This window comes from Cyrtonyx montezumae, unplaced genomic scaffold (genome assembly GCF_038088225.1).
Source record: "Cyrtonyx montezumae isolate F1298 unplaced genomic scaffold, pur_monq_1.0 scaffold_4, whole genome shotgun sequence".
NCBI lineage: Eukaryota > Metazoa > Chordata > Aves > Galliformes > Odontophoridae > Cyrtonyx > Cyrtonyx montezumae.
Window position 1 is genome coordinate 22,856,618 of NW_027072045.1, and position 23,594 is coordinate 22,880,211.

Genomic DNA, 23,594 nt, shown 5'->3' on the forward strand with positions numbered 1-23,594 from the left:
CTGAACTGCAGTTCCTGAACTGTCTGAAATTCCATACATTAAGAAGAAGCCTACAGATGGCATTTCATAAACTGTGTTTAAATGCCCTATAAATAGATACTGTCAGATGCACCCAGGAAGAATAATATTTTTTCTTTGTTAACTACATTTATTAATCATACGCAAGCATTAATATCTTTTTTGTATCTTGTTGATAAACTCTGCAATGTTCATGTTGTTATTGGTGTAAGCTTATGTTCATCTCTGAGTTAGCATTTGAAGTTAGATGCCAAGAATGAAAATGGTGCCCACATCATCTTCCTATAACGTGCATATATAGGTATTGGGACTATGTCATAGTGAACAGTGAGGATGCATTTAAAATGGCTGGAAAGCAAATTTTCTTTCTGTAGAAGGAAGAGTAGTAAACTGGCAATTATGTTTAACGTAAGTCTTAGCTGAAAGGAGGTGAAAGAAATTGCTTTTAAAATAATAATAATGCCAGGTAGATAGAGATTGCTTATGGATAGTGCAACCAGCTGTGCAGGAGAAATGTTAAAAGATGGTTATGGGAGCGTTTGGAATGTAGAAAAGTCAGTCTAAAAGGATGTTATATAAAAAAAAAACCCTTGCATTTTGTTAGGACGTTGCCTCAAGACTATTATCCTGTGTGTCGTCATTAAGAGTCTTTTTACTGTAAAGTTACTCTTTTCTCATGTAACTCCATTATGGTTATTTTATTTTCTTTATTTATTTATTGAAAGGAAAGCAGTGAGCTGCTTTTAGTTGTGTAATGAGCAATGAGCTAAACCATCCTGTTAGAAGAAAATCAGAAGTGTGCGTTGGAACAGGGAAGGTATTTAAAAGAAAAGAACCACAACTATTTGGTACATCTTGTTCCTTTGAACATTCCAAGATCTGTCAACTTACTTGAGGCCTTGTTGAGGCTATAACCGTGAAGATGTTTTGATTTTGTATCAGCAGGTCTAGTCATTCCTTGGCAAGGATTTGTCTTTCCAAATAAAACTGTTCATCTGAAATTTCCTCAGCTCTCTGGAGAGAAGATTGTGCACACTAGTGCTTATTAGGGCTTGCAGAGTTCTGGGGTTGATTTGCCCAATTTTACATTTGGGGAGTAGGTACTTTATTACAGGCGTTGCTGTGTTTTATTCCAGAAAATACTTATTTACAAGGAAAATGTCATGTGAACATGCAGAGGGAAGCCTTGTTCTTTTGTGAATTGTTTTGCACTGTTTGTCAGCAGATAATGTCATGGAGGGAATAAAATTGCCTCTTTGTCTTAAAAAGTAATGAGACCAGTAGCTAATAATAGTGTCATTAATAGCTTTTTGTCTGTTAGTCAAAATGCATGAAGGCTGATGATAGAATGGGATTTGGACCTGTGGTCCTATGTGAGTTAGTGACCAAGAAACAAGGCATTAGAAAGCTGAGCTCTTTATCTCTTGTGTCTAAAGGGAGACCTCTTAATCTTACTTTTCTGCCTAGTTCTGTAAAGATCAGGAAGTACTTGGGTGATTGCAGTGTGCGTGTGTGTTTCAGTCAGTTTTCTGTCTCTTCTTGAATAGAAGAACCAAAACCAGAAGCTCCATGGTAATGGACATGCAAGTTAAGAAAAGATGTCAAATTGAATAATCATGGTAAGCTATACAGTAAGTTTAAAAAACATAAAATTAAAAAAACAAACAAACAGTTTTGCTACAGCAGAAAGTGTTACAGAGCTACATGCTGCATTAGTGGATGGGTGGACAGGCCACCTCAAAAAATTGCCCAAGAGTCATCATAAATGTTTCTCTGAATTAGTAGATTTTGAGAACCAAGTAGCAAAGCTGAGAAGTTCAAAAGGTCATCCTTTAGTCATTGTCATTGCTGTGAAGTTCTGCAAGTGCAGCCTTACCATTCAGAAAACAGGGGATTCCACCCCTGATGTTAGGATACTTCTCTTGTCTTGAATTTGAACTCAGACTACCTGCAGGCCACTTGTATTGGCTTCCTCATGGATATTTTACTGTATCTTGAAGTCTGAAGCAGCATACCGGTGTGCATTATGTACTACACAGAAATTAATGCTGGCTGGGGCCTTATACAGAAAGGGAGACAGTACTTTCTGAAAATCCTCCTTGTATAGCCTTAATCCAAAGCAATTCATTCTCTTCTCTGTGAGCCAGAAAGCTCATTTTTCTTGTGAGCTGATTTGGTTATCCTTCACTGTATTAATTTAATGATCTGATTGTTTCAACCTATTGATTTAATTGTTAACTGTTCACTCAATTTTATTCATTGCATTATTACATCTGTAATTAGTTTAGTAAAACCGTATAGTGAAGCATCTTAGAACTACTATGTTTCTTTTTCTTGTTCTTGCTTTGAAATGTAATCCATATATAGACAGAAGAGATTTATTCCACTACACTGCAACAAGAGTCATGAGCTCAAGGTTACCAGAACCGATGCATGAGAAATTCATTTGCATCTTGGTTTCGTTTCCTCAAGAGTGCCTTACAGTACCAGGTAGTATCCTGAATCTTTTTCCCCTTGTAAGCAATAGTAAATTTGATTTTTGTGCTAATGGAAAATGGTTGGAGTTGGCGTGATGCCATATTCATCAATAGATAGGGATTTTCATCTTGTATGAGGAAAATCACAATTTGCTTCTATCTGTGGATAGTGAGAACTTCTGCTCCAGCATTTTCAAGTCTAAAGATATGAAATAATTCATTATATTTTTAAAACACATCCTCTCAGGGTGTGTTGGCCAACACACATTAAAATATGAAGGCAACCACTGATGGAATTGAGCAGACAAGCTGCTGCCACTGAACGTGAGAAGCTAGGGATTTGTCCCCTTGTATCTAGTTAGCAAGTATTGGGCAGGAACCACATGTACACCACTTGACGTGGAGGTGGGGAGTGGGGTTGGTTCCTACATCTTTAACATATTTCATCCAATTTCCAGATTCTTTCCCCATCTAGTGGCAGCTGGCCCTGCCATTGCCCTACAGAGCCATACAGGTAATGGAAGCTTTTAATCTTGTGACTTTTACTGGCAGTGATCTAGATATATGAAATGTAAGGGCATGCCTCATAGTGATCATCAGAGTGAGTGGTGACTTCCAAGGACCTGAAAGATTTTCTTTCTCCTCTCTCAGGTGGTTCTGTAGTCAGGCATTAATGTGTATGGGTGAGGAAAAAGAAATTATGTCACTGATGGAGGGCCAGAAATGCTGCTGCTGAAAACAGTATCAAGCTAAGGCTGTATTGCTAAGCTGTGCTTCCCAGAAGATTAAACAAAATCAATGCGTATATCTCCACTTTAATTTTGAATAGAAAAGAGGAAAGCTCTCTGTTAGAAACATGAATCAGGAATAGACAAAAAATTGTTGAACTAGGTGTCTTGTGCATGCTGGAGCGCAAAGAGAAACAGTTGCAGGAAAACCATCTGTCTGTTAAATCAAGTACTGCAGTCAATAATTACATGTGCTTGTCAGGTTTGTTTGTTTTTAATGGGTAAGAGAATGTAACTGAATTGATATAATGTAGCAAGAAGCGTGATTTTGCAGGGACATGTTCTGTTAGATTCTTTAATATAATAGCATTTTTCTTCAATGTGGAATTTAGAGGAATGTGAAGGTTTGCATATTATTGAGGCCTATTTTATGTGTATAATGCACAGGTGTTTGGTAGCTAGTTTATAGAATAGAAAACCTCTGAGCTTTGGAAGGAATGCCAGGTAGGTGGCAACAGGGCAGTGGGAGAAGATCAAGAGGCTGAAACAAATCTACTCAGCAGGTCTTCAGGGTGTAACAGTGCAGAGAGTAATTGTGTTCCTCTGAGTTTCTCATCTGGTCAGTTGCTGTGACCAGCCATGGCAGTGAAATGAGGGGCCTGTGGAGAAGTGGCAGTTGTACTGTGATAATCCTAATTTAATTTGATTTTATACTACTCTTTATTGTATGCAGGTTTTGATTTTACCCTTTGTTGAAGGAAGGGAGGTCAGTGTTGCATGGACTCACATTAAATGCAAAGGGTTTCCAGGATTCAGGAGGGCCATAGCAATTGATACTGGTCCTTCTTGTGCCCTTCTCTGCAAGTAATTCTGATGATATTGATGAAAGTGGTAGAGCAGCCACAGGTTTGATTAGGAATCCATAAGTGCAATCTAGAAAGAGAAGTTTGGATGATACAACCGGACTCAATGATGGCAAATCCTGTTACATCTCCTACCTCACCTGAATGCATTGTACTTGGTGGAATACAGTGACAGGGTGGAATGACTGAATACTAGGTGCACCTTAAATTAGGGTTTGTACTGGATTGACTTGGAACCTGACTAAATCAGACAATCACCAAGGTTGGAAGAGACCTCCAAGATTATCTAGTCCAACTGTCTGCCTACCCCCAATATTTCCCCATTAAATTATGTCCCTCAGTACAGCATCTGAATGTTTCTTAAACACCTCCAGGGACAGTGACTCAACCATCTCCCTGGGCAGCCCATTCCAGCACCTGACCAGTCTTCCCCTTACAAGTCTTCCCCTTGAAGGGGGAACCTGCTTTACTTAATATGCCTCATTTACATGGCAGAATCTAAGCTTGCTGAACAAACCATTGCAGAAAGTAAAATATACTTTGTCTGTAAGGGAAAGTCCATCAAAACCATAAATAACTAGTAGCAATTTAGAGGCAACACTCCAGGGACAGAGAGTCAAGGCTCGGAAATGTCTCCCTTTATTGTAATGCGCAATGTAAAGGTCACTGTGTACTTAAGGTTTTTGTAGTCTCAGCACTAGACTCACTATTACAACTGAGTGAAACAAATATTTTGTGATGCATTCAGACTTCTCAGCAGAAATAAACTATAACTAGAGAAGTATGGTCTTGGTCCATTACTGTGACAAATCCACTTTGCATACTGGGATTCATCTGGCAGAGCAGTAAGATAACCAGGAGATTTCTACCAACTTGGGAGCTATTGGAAATATGGAAAAAAGCACAAGCAGCACGGAAATTTTGAGGAGGTATTTAAAAGTTACTTCTGGAATGGAGCAAGCAGCACCCCAGGGAAACTGGTCAATCAGTGGCTTGCTGGTGATAAATCTGGAGGGCTGCTTGAGAGCATGAAAATTCTATTGCAATGATTTTATACCCTCTAGTGTGGCTTTTGAAATGGAGGTACAAAGATATGCTTCGTGTTTGATGTTGATTTTTTTTTTTCCCTTTCTCTCCTGTGCATAGTTTATTTAATGTAAGATGTTCTTCCAAGAATGGTTTGCTTACTTCCTTGTAGAGTCTTGCATGACTCAGAGCAGCATATAAAGAACATGACTGCGTTTGCAGGGAGTAGAAACCCCTACCTAGGTATGTTCTGAGAGGTCACATTCAATTTAATAAACTTACCTTTCAGGGAAAACTAGTGAGGAGAGAAAAAAACTATTTCAAAATAATAATTCTAAAGCATATTATGTAAGTGTGAAGTGCTAAGAGCTGGTATTACCGAAATCATGCTGGTGTAAATTTGCAATATGTGTTAAAGTCAGCAGCATTTCTTGTAGTTCTGTAATATAATCTGTAAAGAGGGGGTTGTTCCTGGGGAATGCAATTCAGATTTGGTCTTAAAGGACTTATCTAAAAGCTGAATGCTGACAGCATTTTGAAAATAAGATTCCTAATCAATGCCATTGCTTAAAAATCAGTGTTGCGTGATATAGTCATGCATGATAAATACAGCACTGTAAAAACAAAGCTATTTAAATGATGGACATGCATTCTGCTGGATAGTATACAGCTGTAGTATAATGTATTGTTGTGTAACACAGAACCATTTAGCTTGGAAGATGTAGTGTATTTAGTCATGTTATGTAAATATAAATGAACTGGGTGGTTTTGGGGAACATTGGTCATTCACTAGGGAGTCATAGCAGGGACTGTGGCTTCTAGTGCTGTATTCCTAAGGTACCGCCTGCTTTTTATCGTCCCTGCGATTTGCGTGAACCCTTTGTCACAGTACCTTTGAGTTGTCAGAAGACAGGAAAGAAACTTGGAGGCTTTTTTATATTAATTCTTTCAGGACTGGTGAGTCAAGTGAGAAATGTGTAAAGTAAGAATTTTAAGTTCATTTCTAATAGGAATCAATTGAACAAGGCCATCGGTTCCAGTGCTTTTCGGTGCTGTGTACCAGGAACTGAAATGTAATGGAGTTCATAAACTTTTGTGTTCCTATTTGTATGTGTGATGTAAACATATATCCTGTGGCAATCACCCCCTAAATGGAATGCTACAAAGCCGTGTGGCCCTAGGTTACTATATACTGTATATTCACTTTTTTCCACACAAATCCTGTACTGTGGCTGTGTAAATGGGAAATAACAGGTGGTCAAGGAACAGAGAAGAGAGGGAATGGCACACTGTTAAGATGGGGTTGTTGTGACTTAAACCAAAAGTTTGTGAGTGCCTGGGGGTGTTCATAGGCAGGTGTGTTCATGGAAATAGCTGCTTTAGAGTGAGTAGCATAAAAACTACACAAAAAATCAGCCTGGTATAAACAAACATTGACACAGGGAAACTTGACTTAGATTGCAGTTACCCTGTTCATGCACACAAGCACTTTGTCGAATCTAGAAATAGGACAGAAGTGGTATGTTTTTCTCTTCTATCCTTCTTCTCACCAGGGTATACAGACATACTGGAAGGTGTTTTTTCTCTTTTTTTCTCAAAATAGGCATATATTCTTTCCCACTCCTTCCCCATCACCCAGCCATCACAACACCCTTTTCTCAGGTAGGGGACCTAGTTCAGGTGCATACTGTAGGGGAAATGAACAAGTGACTTCAATTGCATTGAAAGAGAGATGTAACCACTGAACATCTTGTAGTTTTAGGAAGGGTTTTCTGTAGAACTTTTCCTATCCCTTTCAGTAGAAGTGTTTGTTTGTTTTCCACTCTCATACGGGATGAAAAATTAAACAAAAGCAAAAGTCATTGAGCAACTGCAATCCTGTCATTCAGATCAGCAAAAAAGCTGAGATATTAAACATTTGCATCCATACTCAACTATATGGAATGGGCTGGTCCTGAGGACCACGTGGAACAATTTCTGATTTACATTATTTTAAACATGAGAAAACTTTGTACTTAGTGTATGATTCACAAACTTGAAAATACTTGAAATTCGCTGTCTGACCTGCCAAAAATAAACCTACCGTGTCTCCTCTACACCTCCTAGAGAAGTAGGACAGCTGACCAAGAGCAGTAACTGAGGAAAGGAACTTGATGTTCTTGTTCCCCCTTAAACTGAGAACTGAATACAATGTTCATGCAACAGTCCACTCGATTAGTCATGAAATGAATTGGTGACTCTGGTGGGAATGGAGCCCAGGAATTGTCACCCCTTTGCTCCAACTGCAGGATGGTACTGTCTTAAAAAAAAAAAAAATCCCATTTGGGGCATCTGACAATACATAACATGTTATTCAGTACCAGGACAGATTATTGTAGTGTTTGTTGAATGCACCCCCACCCAGATGTGCAATAATGAAAAAAAAATACTATGATAGATTTTGGAGTTAGGCATACAGCGAGAGTCAAACTGATGTTTCTGTTATAAAATCTTCATTTCATACATTCCTGGAAACGTTGGTATGAATTACCAACTCCATGACTGGCAACTTTTTCCTGAAGAGAAAACGCAGATCCCTAGGAGAACACATTCTCCCCTGCTCTGTGTGTGTGGCTGCCATTAATGTTAATGGAGTCACTGAAAAGGCAAATATGTATTTGTTTGAACAAATGGCTGCAAAGTAGATGTTGCAATAGCAAGCTGGAAAAAAAAAATACACTCCATGGCACAGCACTGCAGGACAAAAAAGAGAACTTGCTAGCTGGAAGAAGTGGGCCATTGTGAGACAGTCATTAAATATAATATGTTTTAGATTGGACTGTTGAGAAAGATCAGGTTTTCTTAAATGTAAAATTACTTTCCACTTGGAGTACTTCTCACTGTGAGGCTTTTAAAGGACTCTGCACATACAAACCGCGTCGGTATTTAGTGGTAGCAAAGGGCTGAGTTAGTGCTATTGAAAAGGTCCTTATTTGGCTTAGCTGCAGCAAAGGATAGTGTTCAAATTCCTGGTTTGTAGCAAAATCCTTCTGCTTACATGGCTCCTCTGTGGCTTTGACAGTGAAGCAGGAACAAACACAAGATCAGTTACCGTGACTTGGCTGGAGGGCACAACTTTTCAAATGTACGTGTTCAGTCTTTTCTGACTATCTGCCACACCGTGCAGCAGCATCTGTTTTACTGATTGTGTTACTGTCTGGATGGGTAAAGTGGGAAGCAGCAAGAATGCAACTTTTCCAAATTCCAAATGAAGTGAACTATATGACAACTTCGAGTAATTGACTTTTTCCTTTGGCAGGAAAAATTAGTTTCAATCAGTCCTAAGAAAGGAAGGATATATTCCTACAGTTAAGTGTTAGGTTTTGTAATAGTGGGAGTGCTGACAAATGTGTTCACAGTGAAGTATCTGTACCAGCATAGGTGCCATTCCTGACCTGTCATTACGTGAGAAAGAATGAGATCGATCAGTACATATTTCTGGTGGTTATACGGGTAATGAGATCTGGGGGTTTTATGGTTCTGGTTTTCCTTTTGTACTTGCCTGACTCTTTGGGTTGCTATGAAGACAGAAGGACAACTGCTTTAGCAATGTTGGGGTATCCATTGAAGACAACTTATGAGACTCGACATCCTGTGCACTGCTGCTGTTTTAACATAATGCAGCTTCTAATGACTTGCACAGTGGATACAGTATCGTTTCTGTTCTCCTGTCTGCCCTCATAGAAGCAGGAGTTTCTTGGGGAGCATTGTATAACTTTTGTAGATAAATTTGTAGTATTTTTCTCTTTTAGATGTGTGCCGATGACCTTAGTTCAGAGATTTATCTTGCTGTAGCTAGCATTAAATTATGAATAGCTAATAACATTTGTCCTTGAGGAGCTTGCATCTTTATGGAACTGTGATTTAACAGAGATGCCAGTTGTACTTACTTTGTTTCAGATATTGAATTTTTTAGAAAAAGATCTCAGCCCAGAAAACCAGCTTACAAAGCTTAGCCTTTTCCAGTCAGTGTCCAGTGGATATAACGACAAGGACCTTGCTTAGAAATGAAGAAGAAAATAGTTTTCCCAAGAGTATGAGTTATACTCACATCTCCAATGGTCATGACAAAAAAATTCTCTGAGCATCTGTGTTTTAGAGTTCTCTGCAAGACACCTAGTGCTGGTAGTAAGATGTTGTGAATAAGTAGATTCTTTTTGAGTTGCTTCTATTTATTCAGTAGAAATGCCAAGACAAGATAAATTTACCAACACTGATAACAGCCTGCCTTGGACTAAAATAAGTGTATTTACACAACTAGGAAAGTGTGGAATGCTGGGAAAGCCTGTGAAGGCCCTTGTATATTGTAAAGAAAATGCCTGCTAAAGAAAAGTAAGGCATAAAAAGGCACAATTGGAAGAGAGGAGAGGGGAAGTAGATATGAATCTTATCAAGATGCAACAAGAATTGAATAATAGAATTAAACAAACATAAGCATGAATTAAAATAAATATAGGCTGTGTGTACTCTACTGAATTAAATCAGGTAAAAACCTGAGACTAATAGTGCTTTGCCTTCTTTGTGGCATGTTAAAAGCTCATCAATTCAAATAGTGTTGACTGTAGCAAGGTTTCAGATTGTTAGTAGTTACACAACAAATTAATCTAGAATGTCAGCTGTCCTGCAATTGTGGTTTAGCCTTGGTAGGCAGCAAAGTACCACACAGCTGTGTGCACACTTCTCCACATAGGATGGGGGGAAGACAACTAGAAGGGCAGAAGTTAGAAAATGTGTGAGTTGAGGTGAAGACAGTTCATTAAGGAAGAAGAAACAAACAGCAACAATACAAAGGAACAACAGCAACAAAAAACAATCAAACACAAAAAAGCCCCAAAACAAAACAGAAACATCCAAAGAAAAATAAATGATGCAAAATGCAATTGCTCACCACCAGCCAACTCCTCCTAGTTTTACTGCTGAGCACGATGTTGTGTGGCGTGAGGTATTCCTTTGGTCAGCTGGGCTCAGCTGTCCTGGCTCCATTGCCTCTCAGTTCCTTGCACATCCCTAAGCCTCCTTGCTGGCAGGGCAGAGTGAGAAGCCAAGTCCCTGACTCTGTGTTAGCACTCCTCCGCAACAGCTAAAACATCTCTGTGTTATGAGCACACTGTCATTGCAAATCCAAAAACATAGCACCATATGAACTACTGTGAAGAAAATTAACTCTATCCCAACCAAACCAACATTCTTGTAAAGAGCTTTGTAATTCAGCAACCTCTTCTTGCACAGAGACCTGGAAGGTTATCATACTGTGCTATCAACCATGAAAGTAGGAAAAACAGGCTTCAGTAAGCTAAGGGAAATTTCAGTAAGCCAGTGAAATCTTGGGCTGTCACTGCAAGAGAATGACAATCAAATACAACAATCTAAACACTTAGCAAACAGTCACAGATTTGAGGTTTTTTATTGTTGTTTTCAAAGAGAAGCAGAGTTATTCAATTTCTTACTCTAAAATGCAATTAATTTTATTTTTGTGCTAAGTATAGACCTTCCCTTGGCTGCTGGGGAAGGAGAATTGAGTATTACAATATTGTGCGTACAATCTTTGCAATTACCTTTTCAGTTCTTGTGACCTTGCAGACTGATCAGCTAACATATGTGTAACTGATACAGAAAAGGAGTTCCTTTCACATACAGGAGGAATAATAATCATTGCTACAAGCACTCACATAAATGCATATGTATATTTTAAGAGCTACCTTTTACCTTAGCTGAGTACAAGTGCACAGGCCATTAGAGACTTGTGATGTAAGGGGGACTGGAGCATCTCTCCTACTCCCAGCAAGCGCCCTTTCTTCCCCTGCTGGAGTTAAAAGGTTCTTGAAAAAGGCTGTAGGAGTGTCTTCAGAGAAGATGATCCCCCCTGTTAGGGCTGCACACACCCTGAATCTTCCTTGTTTTCCCCCTCACCAGGCAACATCCATAATTACCCTCTAATGCTTCTTGCCCTGTTTTATGCACTTAACATTGCTCTAACTTTTACATGGGGAAGCCTTAGCTTGGCTACAGCAAATGGATGGAAGTTAGAAAAGGAGAGGAGAAATGTCAAGTCCTAAGAGCACGCCGTGTGTTCTTAGCATAGGCTGTAGTCCAGTAAAAGTCACACGGTTCTGGTCTTGTAGATCACTTGCTTAGGGAGCAGCTTTGTTCACCGTGTGGTATGTGCTCAGTAAAATCAGGGATGTTTCAGATGCAGGCACTTCCTGCAGCTGTGGTTCTGGAGTTGCCTTTCAGAATATGCAGCGGGGAGGGACAGAGCTAAGTGCCAAGCTCTGAATGCGCAGGCCCAGGAAGGTGAACATTTCTAATTGCACTGTCTTTCACAGTGGCTGAAGCCATTCTCTCCCTCTTGGTATGAGTTTCATTTCACGTTCATTCTGACAACAGAAATGAGCACAGTGATATCTCATGATAGGTTAGCTTAAAATCACTGCTGTGCTTTGCAAAGGTAATGTAGCTGTTAGAGATGTGCATAGAATTGCATCTGTTGCCAAGGAGCTGATCTTGGAATAGTGACTATTGCTTGAGTTGGATGTTTACTTGATGTTTTTGGAACAAGAGGCCTTTCTTTTGTGGGTGCTGCAAATCCAGTGTGCCTTATGCAGTAGAGTGTAATGAATTGTCCCCTACACTGTGATGGTGGAGTACTGTAATGTTCTTAATGTGCAAAATGGTGGCAGGTGGATTAGCCTTTGTTGCCGAGCGCTGTGTCAAGCAACGTAAACCCAACCGCAGAATGTCAGCACTCACCAGATGGTGAATGGCAGAGCTGAAATGAATGCTCTCATTTTTATGGTGCTTCCCAATTCAACATAGGTACCGTTTTTGTGAGGAGTACGGAAAGGACTGAGGATGAGCTGTGAAAGTTTCTAAGGCCTGACTTCAGTGAGGCGCAGAGCTGGATGCACCAGCTTCGATTCCACAAGTGTCCATCTTGCAGAGTTGCCACTGAAGCTCTGGTTCTACTGCTGGGTCTGATGGGTCCATTCTGATGGGCGCTCATATGAATAGCAGGGTTAAGGCTATAAGTCTCTACAGGTTTCATGGCTAGGATCCCAAAGAGGTTTCCAACACAAATAAACTGAACCTCTTTTCCCCAGCAGGATCTGGAAACGCTTCCTCTCTGCTCCCACTGAGTCCCACGTGTGAACTTGTTACTGACATATATATGACTGCGGTCAATACTGGTGTTTAACTTTTTGAAGAGCCTATGTAAGTCACTAAGTGCATATTGATTTGAAGCAAACGTAGATTAGAATTAATTTTGGCTCGCTAACGTAGTCAAATAAGGAACATTTCTATTGATCTCTGTCCCAGAAGCCAATTATCAGGATTAAGTGTTTTTATTACACGAAATATGGCGAATGGTATTTAATCATTCTGCATTGATTAGTTCGAAATTGCATATTTCGGACGAGGGCTGTAAGTAAGAGCTGTTAAGCAGTGCTTTATTTGTAAGAAGCGCATCTCCGTTTCTTTTCCGCCGCTTTTCAGTCCTCCGAGGCTCGCTTAGCACCTCGGCCGGGATGCTGCTGCTGCTCCGCGCCGCGTCCCTTCCCGCTCGCTTCTTTTTCTCCGCTCCATCCATACGTGCGCTCCCTCCCCCGCCTGCCTCCCCTCTCACTGTCAACCCCGTCTGTATTTGGCGCTGCCGAGTGCTAAGCGGTTTTGCTATATTGTGCTTTCTCTGCTAAATAAACACATTGCAGCACCCCCTCAGGCAAGCGACTAATGCTAAGTACCCGGAGCGTGTAGCGGCGTCCGGTGGAGGTGCCGGCTGTAGGAGCGGGCGGGCTGCCTTTTCCCGGCAGCGCGACGGGCGGCGGAGTGCGTTTGCGCGGAGCAGCCCCGCTCAGCCCCGGCGCTCGGCCCTCTCCTTGCCCGCTCCTTGCCCGGCAGGCTCCGGCCGCAGCGTTCCGGCGCTGGTGAGGCGGTGACCTCCGGGAATCGCCGTGCCTCGCGTTATCCGAACGTTGACTTTCTCTGTATGTGCCGCCGCGGAGGTCCGGCCCCGCTGCAACTTGATAGCGTTGGTAACATCCTGCTCGCGGCTCCTCTTCTTGGCAGCAGTTTTAATGATGGTTCGGGCTCCTGAATGAATTTGTTTTCTCTGGATCCTCGGCGTATTGAGACGCTCGTCACGTTTGGGTGCCTGCGATCACTGATGCGTTTGTTTTAGGGGATGAATTAGTCTTCTGAGTCCGAGCATGTCCAATTTATGAATTAGATTTCGCTGAAAGCTAGAACAAACCAAACCAAGAAGCGGTTTTGCCGCACCGCTTTTCACCCCACCTCTTTGCTCCCGGCGCGGAGGGAGAAATCACCCTTTCCCGGCCCGGCCCGCACCCCGCGCCCTTACCTGCGGGCATCCCCTCGCCCCCTGCTTTCCACCGTGCGCCTGAAGCCCCTGCCCCTCTCACCCCGGTAGCCGTACGCACGCGATATGTAACATCATCTCCAGCGCATCCCTCCGTGCCTGACGGCGGCCGGTCCCCCCCCGCTTTGCAGCGCTCTCCCGCTCCGTCGCGGAGCTGCGAAGTCGCCCACCGCCCGCACCCCGCCGCGCCGTGCCCCGGCGGCACCGAGCGCCGAGGCTCCGCAGTCACGTGGCGCGGGGGGCGGGCGGCGGCGGCGGCGGCGGGGGGGGCCGCTCCGCAGTTCGCGGTCTGCCGGCGCCCCGGCACACACCGAGCGCTGGAGGCTCCGCCGCGCCGCCTGCCAAGCCGGGATCTACCGCCGCGCCGTTACAGCCCCGTCTTTCTTCTCCTCCCCGCGTCACCCGCTTCACTCGATCGTGGAGAATTGTCCGTGCTCCGGGCGATTTTGGGATTATTTTTCTACGGGGGGTTGTCGAGGCATCCCGCCCTCCCGCGCCGCCTGCTCCACCTGCCCTTGCGCCTTCCTTTTTCTTTCCCCCCGCCTGCCTCTCCGCCGAGCCCGGGCTGATGTGCTGTGCGAGAGGCTGGAAATGGAAGTGTTGATGCTCTGGCTTTTCCCCTGGATATTTCAGTGCGTTTCGGTGCGGGCGGACTCCATCATCCACATCGGTAAGAGAGGGAAAGCGGGGGGTGGGTGGGTGGGGGGGGCGGAGGGGAGACGCGGTAGATAAATAAATTAAGGGATCTTCTTGTTCGACCGCTGTCACGTTTCAGCCAGCGAAAGAGCCTAACTCCGCGGAAAGACGGGAGAGCGGGGTGCGGAGAAAGGCATCCGGATCCCCCGGATCGCAAAGTTGGGGGCGAAGGGCGAGCTGTGCGCCGGGCTGCGGGGCGGGGGCCCCCTGGCGCCCCGCCGCGGTCTCCCGTGGGGCCGGGAACCGAGCTCGGGGCTGCTTGCGTGGGGAACGCTTCCTTCCCTTCGACCCGCCGCTGAAAACAAACAGCCGCCCCCGGAACCCGGGCACGGAAAGGCGTCGTGTGAACGTGCTCGGAGGGAAAACTTTAGGGGAGATAATCCGTCGGTCTTCGTCCCCCGCCATAGCAGGTGGCAGCCGAGCCAGAACGTGAGGGGAGGACTTGGCTGGGAAAGGGTTAGAGAGGCGAGGTTTGCGGCGGCTCCGCGCGTGTGCGTGTGGCTGTGCGCGCAACTGTTGTGATTTGAGTAAGATCTCATTAAAACCCCTGGGCAGCGAGGAGGTTGGATCGGCGGAGGGAGGAAGAGGGTCGTGAACGAGAGGCAAAGGAAAGGCTGGTGTGAACTTTTGTGGCTTCTGGGAGCGAGCGTGGCAATGTCCGCGGGAAGCCTGGCAAGAGCAAGCGAGGCTCTGCAGTCATCTCTTGACTGGTGTCGGAAGGTACCAGCAGGAAAGATATGAGGATGCTTAGGGGGGGAGAGGGGGAGAGGATCACTTGTGGAAGATGGTAGGGGAGGAGACGGGAGTGCGGCCGGGGAATGAAGAGCCGTCCTTCCCACCAGCTCGTTTGAGAGGGGGGGAGAATGAAAGGAGAAAAAGAAATGGGGGGGAGGGGAGGGAGGAGAAAAAAAAAAGAAGGAGGGGGCCGGGCAGAAGCAATCCTGGCGGGGGAACCTCCGCGGCTGTGAGCGGAAAGTCCCACGCCGGTCCGGAGCGGGGAAGGGCAGAGGGGGCCCGGCGGGGCAGCGAATAGCGGCTCCGTGCCGCCGGGGGACAGCTCCGCTCGGCGCCGCGCTCCTCCGGAGCCCGGGGACGTAGCCAAGGCAGACAGCATTGCGGAGCCATTAAGGAGACGGGGTCAGCCCTGACCGCAGCGTTGTGGGGGGGCTTCGGCCCCGGGGCGCTATCCAGCGCTGGTCGCAGCCCGGCGACGCCGCCTATCCATTAGGCTGTCCCCGCGGGGGTTAGAGCCCTGGGGAAGCGCCCGAGCCGAGGGAACGAGGCAGCTCCGCTTCGCCGTTTCCCGGCCCCGCGTCTCCGTTGGGGTCGCGGCGTCACCGCCGCTTTTCCCCGCGCAAACTTCAGCCCGAGCAGCGTTTCTCTCCCCCTGGAGAACGCTCCGGCGAGCGGCAGGACAGTGCTGTGCGCGGGCAGCTCACGGAGGCTGAGCCTCGGCGTGCACCGTGCGAACCGGCAGCGCTTCTCCTGGCCTGGGGAGAGCTTTGGCTGCCAGCGTGACAGATCCCATCGCTCCTAGAGCAGGGCACTGAGAGTGGTGTGTGCACACATGCTCGGCACAGGGCATCTTACATAACGTACGGCGCCAGATGTTTTCATGTTAAGTGCATAAGCAGGACGGTGGAATGGATGCGTTCAGGTGCCGGCCGCAGAGGCTTTGCGTCTGTGTGGGTATGCGCCCGAACCAGAGCGCTGCCCCAAGGGCCTCAAATGGTGCCGCGTCCGTGCTGTGGGCACAGAGTTGGTCCCGTTCCCAGCCCCGCTCCCATCCCGTCGCCGAGGGGAGCGGTCGCTCGCCTCGGGCCCGCGGCGCCGCGGGAGCATCTCCGCTGGTGCCGTGCGAGTCGGCCCGGGCTTGGTACGGCCAGGGTTGCAGCGGGCACAGCCCTCACCGCCCTCTGCCTCCTTGTTCCCTGCAGGTGCCATTTTTGAGGGCAATGCTGCCAAGGACGACGAGGTGTTCAAGCAGGCGGTGTCGGATCTGAACCTCAATGACGACATCCTCCAGAGCGAGAAAATCACTTACTCCATCAAGCTCATAGAAGCCAACAACCCCTTCCATGCGGTGCAGGAAGGTGAGACCCGGGGCGGCACGACGCAGGCGGGCGGGGCGAAGGGTCCGACCCGTTCGCGGGGAGGGAGTCTCGGTTCTGTTGCTCGCTTGGAAACTTTTCGTCGGTCGGGGGTTGGCGCTGTCTTACAAGGAAAGGGAAGGGACGGTGCTGTACGCGGCTGCGGCGCTCCGCTGTGCCCTGCCCGGCTGTGCCGTGCCGCGCGGCGCCGCTCAGGGGCAGCCCGGCCCGGGCGGGGGGCATCCGTGGCAGAGCCGGCAGGGCCGGGGGCTCCGTGTCGCTCCCGAGTCCACAAGCGGAGCCCGCAGTGGGGCCCACGCGTGGGCACGGCAGGCAGGGCAGAAGAACCCCGCCCGGTGGTGCTCAGCCGCCGCCGAGGGGCCGGAGCGGGCGGGAAGGTGCGGTGGGCGGCGGGGCAGAAGGCAGCGCCTGGTCCGGCGCACCGCTCCCCGCAGCCACCGGAGAGAGCAAAGGTGGGCAGGCGGCGGGACAGCGCGGCGCTTTTTGAGAGAGGAGCGAGCCCTTCCTTGCCTGGCAGCGGGGCACTCAGTCAGTCAGTCAGTCAGGTAGCCAGGCACCGGCTGAAGCCTCCCAAAGTTCACAAGATCTGACAAGTAGCAACCCAGGTAATTCATTTTAATTGGATTTTTTTTTTCTCCAAAGGGAAACGTTTAAATTAATCAGCTTACCTTTACAAATAAGACTTGAAAAATATATTATTTCTGATTTAATGAAGCCAAGGTTAATTATGGCCTATATTATTTCAGAAGCTGTGTTTTCCAGCAGTAATTATTCTAGAAACAGAGAGCTATTTATATACTCAAACTAGAATATTAAAAAAAATGATTCATCACCAGCCTTGCCCTTAGTTCTACAGAGCACAGAGTGAATCTTTCTCTATGAAAATTTGCATTAATCCATATGTATTTTTATGTAAGTTGTGTACTTGCAAATTATGGCTACAAAATTACACCAAATGTTAATTTTCATGAAAACCAAGCAATTTCTTCTGCTGCCTTTTCTCTCCAGTGTAGATGCTAGTTAATATGCACATTCAGGTGAAATGGCAAAGTATGCCTTTTCAAGGGACCGATCCTATTAATGGGATTCCTCCTACTACTCTGAAGGCTTAGCAGGAAGGCATGAAATGAAAAGTGTTTGTGAAAAAGAGGGGAATTTTAAACCAAAACTCTGTGCATGTGGCCAGGCACTAGAGGGTTTGTTTATTGGCACAAATTAACTGTGAACAATTGGATCTTCCTAACTTTTGCAAAAGCTCAGTGTCCTGTATTGGAGCTTATTCAAATTAGTGAAAGAGACAGTAGTTGGCTGACAGAAGGATTGCTTGCTGCAGAAGTAAAAGTTGATAAAGCTGTTCTGAGTGCCTTGGGATCTGGGCTGACGCTCCTGTAGACAGACTCTTCGCTTGGTTTTGTTGAGGGCAGGAGGCATGGTCAACTGGAGGATTCTTCTTGATCTACTAAGATTTTTTGTTGATGATGTTATTGCTGTATTTGCTAATCTTGAAGATTAGTGTTGCATTTAAAAAGACTGTCAAAACAGAAAATCTCTGCTGAAAATCCGTGTCGAACCCACAGAAAGAACTCTGTTTAGATTTTTAATCTATTCAATACAGAATATTTGTACTGTGAGAACATATGTAAATAACAACGTTTCTTCACTCCAAGATGCTCTTTCAGAGATCACGTGTCCATTGCATTTAGAATGGTTCTGTGATGGTCTGATCTCATGCTGGAGAATTAAGGAAGTGATCAATGAATGCTCGTGGTTCCAATGAGATACTGTCCTCTGTCACTAGTTCATTAAGGCATACCACGGTGTCTTCTTTTGGGAAGGCTATGAAGTGGTCCTCAAACCTTTACACGATTTCCTGACTTGCACTGTTGGTTGAGGTCTTGTCTTTCTTTATGATTATTTTTATTCAGCATTTAATTTTCTACCTTTGAAACGGTTATACAGCCTGCTGACAAAACAGTACTTGAGACACACAAGTTGCTGGGCTATTCTTACTGCACAGTGTTGCTCTGCCGAGTGATACTTGGTGTCATTCTGACTATTCAGTCTCATTGCGTCTCACTGTACAGATGCCCTGCTCATTTTTGGTAGAATATTGCAGATAGTACTCAAAATAACCTGGAGCAAATCCTCTGCCCAGCCTGCTTGCAAAATGTTGCTCCTGCTACATAAAACGCCCTGACATTCACATTATTCTTCTAGAGTCTTTCTAAGCAGTGCCATGGAAATCAATGTTGCAAGCATTAGTTTCATAGCGGTGGAACTTCTTATAGTAAAAACCAATCTGGAATAAAAATAAACCACTGTGATACTGCTGCCAGAATACTGCATACAATCAATCTAATTGCAAGTATTGTTTTTATTTGAAGAATCTTATATGCATTTCTCTGAAACGACATTGTGAATTATTTTTAAGGCCTTTTTATTAAGTGCTGCAAGCTAGGACCTCCATTTCAGTGATACCACGCTGGTATAATTATGATAAGTCATTTCTCCATGTTATGAGGTCTGTTACATGGTAATGAGCCATTAGTTACTGATGGGGACAGTTACTGATGTGTTTGACTTGGAGGCTGTTGTGCAGATGGAGAACATCTGCATGGGTCGGAAGCATGGAAAAGCAGGAGCTTTTGGGTTTTCTCAGTAGAAACAGTTCACTTGTGGAACTAAAGGTGAAACAGAAAAAAATGTCCCTTTCATAAATGGAGTAGTTTTCAGCGCTGAAAGGTGTGGAGAAGTATTACAGGATTTTGAACATGGGGGCTGCAGGGACTTTGCTTTACAGAGAGGTCTCTGTTCTGGTAAGTTGTGGTGACTAAATGGAATCAGAAGTCCTTTCTCTTCAGTGATTTGGTGGACACTCATGCTAATAATGGTTGTGTAAGGTGCCAGAGAATAGAAATTGACTAAAAGTGTAATTGTGTTCCATACGTCTTTTATTTTGCAATAAATTGCAGAAACATAATTCTGTTGTGCTATTTTGGCTCCATCAAACTTGCATTTTATAATAAAGAGCAGCAAGTGCGTGTGTGGAAGGAATTCCAGTGACAAGGGATGTAACAGTAAAGAACAGACTCTGGTGTATGTATGAAATTGGACTTAGTTGTCTGCGCTTGTGAGCAGGCACTGCATTTTGTCGTATATTGCTTTTAGGCATGTGGCAATTACTGGAGGGATAAATTGTTTTTTCACTGGTTGGCACAGGAGAAAATATACATGGGCAATCATCATTCTTTTCATACTATTTGAAGGAAATCAACTGAAATAAAAAAACATGGTGTTAAATTATATCCTAGCTTCCAAAGGAGGTATGCACTCAGTTTCTGTTAAGTGATGGAGAAAGGAAATAGTGAGTAGTTGTTTATGTGCAGTATCTATTCAACATGGTAATGCAGCAATGTTTTTGTGATTCAAACATTCAAATAAGCTCAAAAATCTGAGAAACACTTTAAAGCTCTCAGTTCAAATTGGGATTTCTGATCCTGCCATTGGTGTTGAAAAGTGATTCTTCATGTGACATATGGGTGGCAAAGAAGTTTCCAGCCAGGCTTGAAAGCATGTGTTTAAACTCAAAAACAAACAAGGTTAATGTCTAAGTTTTTAACGTGTCACTTTTGGAAGGGGAATAGTCAGCAGTAGGTCAAACTGGGGCATAGGAAAAGCTAATATTTGACTTTCTTAGTGCTCTTTGGAGAAGAGATCCCAGAGAGATTGCTATTCAGAAACTGTGAAGGTTTAAAACCCTGTTTCTCAGTGAATGATGCTTACACATCTATGGAGCCTTCTTGGAGCTGAAACTTGCTGTTCTCTCTGCATAGCAATTTCACATGAATTGTTTCTAATTTGAGCAGCCTTGTATGTATGCTTGTTGAAGTTAAAATGCTGTCAGCTCTGGAAACGAGAACAAATTTGGAAAATCAAACTGTGATCTGAGAGCAAGAATGGTATTCCGTAAATGGGTTTATTGTCAATCCCATGGATGCTGCTGTGGTTTTAGAGTGACTCAGAGTTGCAGGTTTTTTAGGTGTCTGTATTGTACACGGTTGGGTGAATCTGATCTCTTGTCATAGTGTATAGAACTTGGGGATGTACTTAACACAGTTCTTCATGTATATTGGCTCAGCCTGTGTATTTCAAGTTACTACCATGGTTGCATTCTAAGGGTTTTATTTGTTGAGAAGGAGTAAGCTGATCAGCGTGGGGATAACTGAGGTGAACTACAGAACTGGAGAGTGGGACTCATCAGCTCCATTGCTATTCTTGCATTTACTTGACTGACTAAAATCCCAAACAAATCTATACTTGTCATATGCATGTTGCCCTGTGGCAGGGAACTGTGGAGGAGCAGACTAATGATTTACTTTAGCACGTGCATGTATTTTGGGATTTTTTGCTCATAGCTCATTTTGCAAACCCCATTGACTTTATGTCAACATAGTGCAAATGTCCCTTATTTGAAATCCACAGGTGGTTCAGAAGCTGTATCCTGATTTTAGTGAAGTGTAGGCTTCAGACTTCAATTAAAGGACTGTTCTCCATTGGGAGAATTTAAACTTGAGTGGCTATTAAATACAGAAGAGGAAGAGCTAATAGAAACTGTGAAAAGATGGACATCAGTCATGGCGTTAACACTCTCTTTCTGGTAAGCCAGATTCTGTACCATGTAAAGCTGTCAGATCAGTGTTAGTGTAAGTGCAGGGCAAGGCATTTTGTTTTGCTGAGCTGTAGTTTCACATGCTTCAGAAGTGAAAACTGTGGTTTTAAGGGTCAGGGTATTTTAATAGCAGAATGGAAGAGTAGAGAGAAAGCAAAGTGTAACAAATATGGACCAAAAATCTGGTAAAAATTAATGTAGTTTTAGATGTAAAGCATTGTGGCTTTTTTTCTTCATTCATGTTTTAACCATGCCTTATTGGTTTGACTGCACTGAATTGAGGTATTTGCTGCCTAGTTAGAAGTAGTTTCACAGACTGGACCTAGATTTTTAACTGGTTTATATCAATATACTCTTTATTATATTTCCTTCAGTGGTTTCTCTTGAGTTTTTCATGGCTGCATAATGTTTAATTCATCTTCTCTCCATCCACAGTGTGCTAGAATACAGATTTCATGGTGTTTGCATCAGGATATGATGTTTTGCATGGAAATTCTTGTCAGAACTATGAGCTCTCCAGAAAGAACGTATTGTTATGTATGGCTTTTCTAGTTTCAATCTGAGCTTTCAACATTTTTTGAAAACCAGCCAGAAGGAGTGAATGTAGTGCATCCCTCACACGGTCAGGGAGGCCTTGCTGCGTAACTACACATTTTTTCTACTAGTCTGCTGCAGTTAAAAGCTGTTGCTCAGTGGGGTGAATGTGCTTAGCAGTTTTACCTCCTTGTGCCCTTTGAGACCAAACCAAGACTTGTTAAGGACTGCCACAGAGAGGACATCTGTGATGCTGTCATATCATTGTGCTTGTGTTTTTATGAGCTGTAGTTGCATGGCTCAGTTTATGAAGCACAGTGTTTCACAGAGCTAAAATCCCAGCAAATTAAAATGCCCGCCTGTACCAATTCTCGTGTTTTTGTTATGCTGAAAGCAGGAAACTGCTGATCTCTTCAGGAGGAAGGAGAGAAGCCAACAGCCCATACAGGAGTTGGTTTGGTACTGAGAATGAAGGCAGACTGCAGGCTGTGGGAGAATATCCAAATATGTTTGTTTTGTTGTTTCCACTTACTACTTACAGCCACAGTTTCTCAGGTTCTGAGGTGCAAAATGTTGTGTATGTTCAGAAGGAGCTGCTTTTGTTTAAAAGCATCCCTGCTGTTGCTTTTCGTTTTCCCCTAAATGTACAGAGATTAATTCCTCAGCATTATCTGCTTTTGGAGAGGTTCCCATCATTCTGGGCTGTATCTGAGCTGCCTGGAGAGTGAATTCCAGAAAGTTTCATACATAAGAGTGCAGTAAGAAGCCAGGGGTCAGAGAATGAAGGAGTGCTCCCTGCTCAGCAACCCAAGGCAGAAAGAGAGGCTGTTCTTCCATCCACGCTGCCATGGTTTGCACCCACTTAGAGTACAGGTCCTGCCCCAGCTCAGTGATGAGGGCTGGTGTGCTCAGCTTTTCACAGGAGCTGTCACAGACACTGCTTGCCATGAGATGACAGGAAATTCCTGAGTGGCTTCATGCTATCAATGAAAAGGTTTTCATTTTGTCTGGACAATTTGTTTACTACCTCCATGTATGTAGCTGTGTAAGCTGGTTTCTTCTCTCTTTTTTAATATGCAGACTAGCTAACACCTTTATTTCCACATCAGGTTGCAGTAGCTGATGGGCTTAAAGGAAAAGGTATAGGTATGCAGTAGTTTGTGAGCATAGAACTTCAACACAGTAAGACTGTGGCTGAAACAGTTACTTCAGGTTGAACTTTTTGCCTTTTCAGAGGAACCACAAACTCTTCTTCCTTTTTTTAGGCAAAGATCAAAATGTTTTCCGTACTTCTGTTCATAATGCATTCTCAGTTCTGATGGAATTCCTGCCATGTCTTTATTTGTCTCTCTCACCTGTTGCTTAGAGGTGTTTTTTTTTCAGTTCGCCCCTCAAAAAAATTACTTAGAATGCATTGCTGGAATCATATTACTATGTAAATATTACAATTACTAAAATTAAGCCCCTCTTTTTTAAAATTTAATTTTATTTTTAAAAACAGATGTCTCTGAGTGCTTTCCTATAAAGGAAATGACCCACACAGCTCTTGCTTTTCTGTCAAGATTTTTTTTTCCCCATAATTTACAGATGTTTGAGTTCATGATTTAGCATGGCTTGAGAAATAGCTTGCATTTTCAATTTTGACAGTTTTTTTGATATACTGGATTGTCTGGTAATTTTTCTTCAGAGAAGATATGCTGTGAGGTACCTTCCATTTGTAAACCTGCTGAAAGAGGCTGGCTTTCAGGCCATGGAATGAAACACTCGGCACTCAGGGTGGGTGTGAGGTATGCTGACTGCTGCATGCAAAGATGTATCATTTGTGAAGTTACAATTGAAGTGCCGTCCTGAAACTTCTTTCCACTTCTCTGTACCGTCACAGGTGGGTGCTAAATGTATCTCATCCTTGCCCACAACCAAAAAAACTCCCTGAAGGACAAATGCATCACTAAAAATAACATGGTTTCCTTGAAGCTGAATTAAAAATCAATGATAAGATGCGATCTTTGTCATGGAGAACATTGGGCCTTAAATAAAATGAATGCCAAGTGTGGCA

The 23,594-nt window shown here is 44.2% G+C and overlaps 1 protein-coding gene across 2 annotated transcripts in view; it reads left to right on the forward strand.

Moving 5' to 3' along the window:
- Positions 1–14,074: 14,074 nt before the first annotated feature.
- The window catches only part of GRID1 (glutamate ionotropic receptor delta type subunit 1), a 489,114-nt gene continuing 479,594 nt past the window's right edge, over positions 14,075–23,594 (forward strand). For both annotated transcript variants that reach the window (XM_065746782.1, XM_065746783.1), the window contains exons 1-2: positions 14,075–14,198; positions 16,162–16,317. In XM_065746782.1, the coding sequence (XP_065602854.1) occupies positions 14,120–14,198; positions 16,162–16,317 (235 nt within the window). In that variant the 5' untranslated portion in view covers positions 14,075–14,119. The remainder of the gene's footprint in view (positions 14,199–16,161; positions 16,318–23,594) is intronic.